This window comes from Monopterus albus, unplaced genomic scaffold, assembly GCF_001952655.1.
Source record: "Monopterus albus unplaced genomic scaffold, M_albus_1.0 scaffold33.1, whole genome shotgun sequence".
In the NCBI taxonomy this organism is placed as follows: Eukaryota; Metazoa; Chordata; class Actinopteri; order Synbranchiformes; family Synbranchidae; genus Monopterus; species Monopterus albus.
Window position 1 is genome coordinate 2,132,060 of NW_018127913.1, and position 7,737 is coordinate 2,139,796.

The window sequence follows — 7,737 nt, forward strand, 5'->3', positions numbered from 1 at the left end:
CAAATCTGGACTTTCAATCAAAACATTTTTGACAGTCTGGACATTTTTGTCCAGAAGGATCTTCTTTATTGAAAACATTTGTTTTAATATTGGATTCGAACGGTAAAAGGGTTTGTAATACATACCAGCTGACAAATGGATTTCGTGTACAAGTAAAGGTAAGACCATAAACTTTTATTATTTCTAGTTAGAAATAAGCTCAATTGGAATAAATTTTAACCTCAAATTAAATATGGGTCACGTTTGTGTGAAGAATGTTGATATGAGATATAAAACACAACGCATTGTCTGTTAACAGACAGTTTGTTAACGGTTCATTCATTCATTCATTTTCTACGCTTAATCCCTGAATGGGGTCACGGGGGGGGGGTCAGTGCCTCACCAGCTGTCAACCTCACCGCACGTCACTGCATATGTCCATAATGCATTTCACTAATACCCTACTGGAGGCATGGCAGCCTTTTGATTAAATATGTTTAGCTTTAATTGCAGTAATTCATTTTTCACTTGTGCTTGTGCTCATGTATGTAGTGCTGTTGGCAGTTTGTTTTGTTGACTGACCCTTTTGTTTAGTAGTGACCCAGAACATTTTCTGGATTAAACAGTAGATTTTCTGTCACATCAGAGATGTGTTGTGTTTATGTGACTGTCTTGGTGTGTGTGTTTGTGTGTGTTTGTGTCAGGTGTTGCTGGAGACTGGAAAAACCATTTCAGCTCAGAGCAACTGGCCCGATTCACATCAGTCATTAGCAAAGAGCTGGAAGGTGAGCGCTTCTCTCTGCCATGGAGTCTGGATTAATCAACAGCCGGAGTGAAGACGGAGAGGCTCATGGACATTAATTACTGTATCTCAGCTGAGTTTGTTTTAATGTTAAAATATAACAAAGCTTTTTATTGACTTTTTTAATCTGGTAGTTATCCACCAGGATTTCAGAAAGCTTCGCAAGATGAACCTACACACAATACCTAAGTAATATCTGATATATAAATGGTCAAAATATTAATTTTCATAGCTACCCAGTAAATTTTATTTGATTGTATCTTAGCATTGATCACCTTTTCATCGAGTGATTAACTTTTTATAATCATCACAGCATTTCATCTTTTGATTTTTGAATTATTACTGGGTTGATGTACATTCCTTCAGTATCTCAGTTTGTATTACATTTTCCATGCTTTTTTGGCCTTTAATTAAAGTTTATGATAATAGACAAGTTCCATTTACTGGGTAATCCTTTTTTCTAAGTGTTGTCTTTGGGGATTTGTCTGTTGCAGTTAGTTTGCTTTAGCTGCTAAACATAGCTGGGAAATAACAGTCCTCTGGAGGCAAACAGCGGTTGCATTAACAAAAGAGCTGTTGTGGACTGGAGTGATTACTGCAGTGGTTCCCAAACTGGGGGTCAGACCTACACATGGCGTAGGATGATCCGTGTCTCTTTGACTTGATCCGTTTCCTGATTATCACAAACTATTTTATAGTAGTAGTAGCAGTAGTAGAATTTCTACAGGCCATATTAATCAGTGTTGTGTTACTATAATTTTGAATGTCATTGCCATAAAACTGCATGATTTGTCCAGTGTTCTCGACCTGTCCTGAGCTTTCGTTCACTACCAATCCACTGGAGCAGTTACAGTGTAGTGTTGTAGAGAGTTCTGTGCAAGTCTGCGTTTTCCAGAGTGAATAATGAGAAAAGACAGATTAGACTGGAGAGAGAAACAGTGAAAACAGATACAGAGAGAAACTTTACAGTTTTTCTCAGTCGCTTTTGTACAATTCTCGAAACATCCTTGATATTTGCAAAACAATAAGTGCATTTCTCAAAACTGTTTGCACAAACGGCACCACACAATGGATTAGCTGCAAAAGCGCATCACTTGCTCAAAATCCTTAGTTTATCTCTTAAAAGTAAATATTATGTCAGTGCCGTCAGAATGACGTCTTTGTGTCATCGTTTACAGACATGTCAGTCAGAATGTTTAGTCATGTTGTCAGTACAACAGTGTACAGTAAAATGTAAGTATTTTCCTATGAAAACTGTGGCTCAGGTTTAGATGACAATGATTGAAAATATAGAAGGTGTCTGTATGGCAGGCATCAGTTTCAACAGCACAAAGTTTCACATTCACTGACCACTTTATTAGGTGCACTTGTACAATTGTATGTAATTCAAGTTGTTCCTAATAATTAAACTATATAATATAGTCCAGTACAACAGCACCTTTAACTATGACCTCAATAATAAACATATAATTGAATTGATACATTTATGACAATTTCACCAAAAACTGAAACATTTTGAGCTTTATAAACACAGATGTTAAGGTGAAGTGTTGCACTGAAGTGCATACAACTGTACAGCTGTACCTAATAAAGTGGCAGATGAGTGTATGTGGAAGACTGACTTCAAAAGATTAGACAGATTTATAGTATTGTCACTGTGATACAGAAAAAGTTTTACATCATTGCATAGCACAAAGGTAAAAAAACAACAGAAATGTAAACAGAAGAAACACCCCTAGACAGAACAGCTGTTCTCCCAACTGCCTTCAACCAGCCTCGGCCATTGTAAGGCTATGAATGACAATGTGGTTGACAGGTGTGGACCATATTCCAGTGGGAAGGTGCTTACTGTATGTGTTGTTCTTCCATTGTTAGAAAGTGTAACACTTTGTTGTGCTCTGTCTATGTTGTGCTTGCCAGTTGAAGGTTCATGGGATTCAACTCTGAGCTATTTTACAGTAGATCATTGGTTGATCTTATGCTTCACACATTCCCCTTCACTAGTGAAAGTCAAGATTCCCCTGAGAGCAACTCATCAATTCAGACAAAGTTGCAAACAAGTCTGACCTGTGTTAGAAATTAATAATTCAGTCAGATAATTATAGACATTAATGTGTTTTAATGTGTTATTAATGCAGTTAGTAATATTTGAAGTCTGCTCTAGTGTGCTTTGCTTCAAGGTTAGAAGATAATGTTAAATCTGAAAAGTGAATCTTGACGTCAATTGTTTTCTTGTTTTAATCTTGTGTTAGATTTATGTCTGAATGATTGGTTTAGTTACACACCACGTAACAACATACTGTACACACACATGGAGTTCTTCATTTGTTCTGATTAATGCTTGACGCATGTGGAGCATAAGAGCCGAGGAGGAGTCGTCGGACTGTCTCCAACTCATGATGATTCTATATCTGTTTGCGTAAAGGGGTTAGCCTAAGAAATTGTATAAATGTATTAAGCTCTGTGTTCCAGGAGGCTTCTCTTCTCCCACAGCTTGTCTGACAGCCTGTATAGAAATATTCTTGACAAATGCTAAGGACAACTAGCTCACCCATTTTGTATGTAATGACATCTGCAATTAACTAATGCCTAAATGTTGTGGGAGGTCAGACTATATAACAGAGAACTATATAATACAATTTGATCAACATGACATAAACAACAGACAGTTGTACATAATCAGCTGCATGAATGTGCCAAAGCATTTGCCATGTGTTAAAAACAATGAGAAATTGTTTAATTGATGTGCACAAGTGACTGGATGATGTAAAAGTTGAACAAGTAGTTTAGAGAATTTCAATTCTGATCTGAGAAATGTGCAAAAGTGACAGAAGAAATGTAAGAAGGTTCAAATGATTAAAAGGAAAATGCCTCATGTTTGTAAAATGATTTGGTGGTAATTATAATTTACTCAGAAGTAGTTTGATAAATCATGATGATTTGGTATTGGATCAAAACCAGATGTTATGCCCACTCCTACATTGCTTTACATTTCTTAAAAAAGAAAAAGAAACATACCAGTAGATTAAAGGCAAACATGTCCAAACGTGTTTCTCCCTTCATGCTGCAAATACCAACAGAGGGAGAGGCAGGAGGAACTAAAGGATTTGTCCTCTCAGTCACTGATCACATGGCTGCACACATGCAGACACACAAACACACACACATTTGGAAATCAATCAAATCAAAGCCCTTTGTCGTCATTGCAAATTTACAATGAGAAAGTTGCTGTCCCTCAATTAATGTTACCAAACAGAAGACATTTTGCTTAGACAGACTTCTTTTTGATTTCATTTGGAAAAATAAACCACACAAGGTTAAAAAGGAAATTATGTGTTTACCTCTTACACAGGGCTGGCTCAATGTTCTAGATTTTTCTTCATTTAACCATATTATTATTATTTGACGCGGGAATGATCACAGATAGCCTATCGTTCGATAAGGCAGCTGTTGCGCTGCATTATGGGATTTGTAGTTTGTGTGTTATTGGCGTTTCATATCGCCGGACCATTAAAAAAGATATATAAAATGATCTCGCGGGCCGGATGTAATTGTACCCCGGGCCTTGAGTTTGACACATATGTTCTAGAGCATCTTTTTTCTTCAATGTGCACATGTAACAGTATTTTGGGCTGACTTTTGTTTTGATCTCAAAAATTATCTTGGTATGGAAATTGTACTTAAAGAATGTGACATATTATTAATTTTTGACAAGCCCCGTTTCTCTAGCAATGAAAAATTTATTATTAATCCGTTTATTATTTGGGCCAAATTCCTCATCCATAAAATGAAATTTCTGAAAAAAAAAATCACCATTCCTTTAAACAATCTGATCTTAATTACTTCCAAACACTGTCAGAATTAAACCACCCTAACAAAAACAGAACCAAAACCATTGACCTTAAACGTTTTAATTTTATATCAGAATAGCCTTACCTCTTTATATTTTATATATTGTTCTTTTTCTTTTCTGTGCTCACTTGTTTGGTTCTGTTATTCTTTTTCACTGTTATATTATGCCTACTTTTGTCCTGTTGTCCGCTTAATTCTCGCTGTTATACATCTGTCGCAACAATTTGTACTGAAAAATCTTGTATTGATTTGCACCGTTTAAAAAACCACTAAAAAAACAAACAAAAAAACCTATTATAAATAGAACCCTTGGGAGCGAATCCCGTTGGGAGTGCGCCCTCTGCCGGGGGGGAGGTGACCCCCAGCCCAGCCAACCAACCGTCCACGTCGTAGCCTCATCCGGGCATCTCCACGCCGTTAAAGGCGGGCGATGTTTAGTGGCAGAGCACAGTCCCAGCTGGCATTATCGGGCCACCGATCTTTTAAGTTTTATAGCCTACTTACGTTTCTTTAAATAAGTCGTGTGTGTATGTGTGTGTGTGTATATATATATATATATATATATATACACACACACACACACATATGAACATATATGTATGTTTCAAAATATAGCAAAAACAGCCGTTTTATATATATATATATGTGACATATTTCTACAGTTACATATTTAATATGCATAAATGCTCATACATTGACTATTAATTTATATCTGCTTACATTAACTAAAAAAATATGGCCACTTCTTGTGTCATGTATGCATGTGGTATCAAAATATGGCAACAGTTAATACAGTAGTATCTTTAAGTACCTGTTTGTGCTCAACCATGACAAATTTTATATCACAAAGTCATACACATCAATGTGAAAAAAGGGATGAGACATAAATGGTTTTCTGGGACTCTTTTCTGGGGGGGGGAAAGTGCAAGAAGACAAGATAGAACAACATGCAACTTTTCTCAATGGAAACAGTCAGGAGAAAGCACTCCCTAAACCAAAACAAAAACCCCACACAGTTTGATGAATTTCTTTAAAACAAACGTCTGCTTTCAAGTTAACTCTTAACATGCACTAAGCCACCATTTGTTTATCAAAGTTTTGACATTATCAGCATCTCTAAACAATTTGATTGAGAACTTTAACTCAGTGTTTCTTACAAAGCATGAAATCACACTTTTATCACAACATTCAATAATTTGCCCCCATCACTTATTCTCAAACCACTTAGTCATGGACCAAAGACGTACTATCACGTCTACACAAAGCCGCCAAACTTTCCATGACAACAGCTTGTCGGCTGGACCGGATATCATTTCATTCCCCAACACTGACTGGTAATTTCATTACAATAGTGCATAACGGGATGCTCAACAATATCCATTAACATCAACTGTTAGCCTTACATTTTCAGATGAGAAAAACAAGCAATTTATTTTTTATCTCAATATTGGTCGAGATAACCAAAATGAGATTATGTGGTGATGGTGATCCATTTTTATAAAGGGTGTTTGTGCAGTGAGTATTATCAACAATTTAAGAGCATGGTAGCATTGTTTCCTGGATGACAAAGGAAAAAAACAGTGATCACTCGTCAATATCAAAAGCTGACAATGGAGAAGAATAGATGGCAGCTCAGTGGCCATGAGATTACCATAGGAACCCACAGCTATAGTCTAACTCTGTTTATCCTTACTCATTTTGAAAACCTTCAGCCTTCAATTTAATAGAGATTTCCAGTGTAATAAGGACTGCACAGCACAGGGAGATAATGTGAAATAGAAACAATATTCATTAGAACATAATTCTGTTCTCAAAGACATAAATATAAAAACAATTACCAAGCAAATAGAGGGATGTCACTGGTATACAGGGATGCTTTAAATTAATTACACTCCTTTGTCTTTTAAGGTTATAAATAAGACAAAGAAAAGGAATTGCACTCCCTATTTGAATTTCAAAAAAGTAGCACAGGTAGCAGTTTTTTTGTTTGTTTTTTTTTACAAATGTTCCTGTGACAAATCAAAATAAGACATTTTTTCCTGCTACTTAACAGATTTAATCAGAATCTAAATGGTGCTGTCTAATGCAGCATCTAACATTTAACCTAAAGGTGAATTGGATTGTATGATTACAACCATGCCACTGAAATGCCACATGAACAGCAAGGACACCAGGTGCATTATCTGCCTTTAAGAATGATGCCTTTTATCCTGCTGCAAATAGTAAACTGACTTAAAATGGCTGCTGGTAGAAATGGACTGGATAAGGAGGAAAGTCTGCTAACAAATGTGAAGTGTAGGCTGACAATCCTGGTCAGTTTGAGGACTTTAAAAAGAGAGTTATGATTGATTCAGTGTCTTTTGTACTCTCTATCCCTTTGGCTCAAAAACAAGCAATTCTAAAATGTTACGAGAGCTTGACAGCAATCTTCTGCTCCTTTTTCATCATTCTCTGAGCGTCTTTCTCCAACTTCTTCCTTTGCTGCTCCATGGTTCGCTTTTCTCTCTCAGCAATCTTCTGTTGTCTGTTAAATAAGGCAAAACAAAAGCACAATTGCAAAAAAATGTCATTACAAAGCACATCATTAGAAGCTAGTTCAACTGAGAATGAGAAAATAATCTTGTCCCTTGTCGTGGCAAGAGTGAAATACCAACTGAATAAATTCAGACAAACCACTGCAATTTAAAGGATCATTTAATATTACAATTATTCTAAGTAGAGTAGCATCTAAACAGATAATCTTGTAGTTAGGGAACAGAAAACAGAGATCAGAGAACAGAGACTCTCCTCCTGCAATGAAATAGATAAAGCCTAAATTGGTCGGAGCACCAGTCAGTCAGGTCAGGTCCTTTGTTACCAGTCCTGAATCAGTCAGCCCCAGTCAGTCATATTTTCCCCAGCCGGCTGGGTCCCTAGAAGGTACCTCGTCTACTGGTTACTGCAGCCTGGTCATCTCCTTTCTATCCCTGGCTCCCTCAGGCTCACTTCTCTTTATCAGCTCAGCTACATAGCTACTTCTCAACAGCTGGACTCTGTCCCCCTTGACGTCTCTGCAACCCCCCTTCTCACTCCATTCTAGGAAGACAGGAAGGTTGACTCCCAAT

At 36.8% G+C, this 7,737-nt stretch overlaps 2 protein-coding genes across 6 annotated transcripts in view; one reads left to right on the forward strand and one right to left on the reverse strand.

Annotated features, from left to right (window-relative positions):
* sult2st3 (sulfotransferase family 2, cytosolic sulfotransferase 3) overlaps positions 1-1,188 on the forward strand; it is a 12,706-nt gene extending 11,518 nt beyond the window's left edge. For 2 of the 3 annotated variants that reach the window (XM_020597187.1, XM_020597188.1), the window contains exon 6: positions 684-1,188. In XM_020597187.1, coding sequence (XP_020452843.1) covers positions 684-815 — 132 coding nt within the window. In that variant the 3' untranslated portion in view covers positions 816-1,188. The remainder of the gene's footprint in view (positions 1-683) is intronic. The other variant, XM_020597186.1, reaches the window with a different exon arrangement.
* A 4,797-nt stretch (positions 1,189-5,985) lies between these two features.
* ebag9 (estrogen receptor binding site associated antigen 9) overlaps positions 5,986-7,737 on the reverse strand; it is a 13,414-nt gene continuing 11,662 nt past the window's right edge. For all 3 annotated transcript variants that reach the window (XM_020597220.1, XM_020597219.1, XM_020597218.1), the window contains one exon: positions 5,986-7,157. In XM_020597220.1, coding sequence (XP_020452876.1) covers positions 7,040-7,157 — 118 coding nt within the window. In that variant the 3' untranslated portion in view covers positions 5,986-7,039. The remainder of the gene's footprint in view (positions 7,158-7,737) is intronic.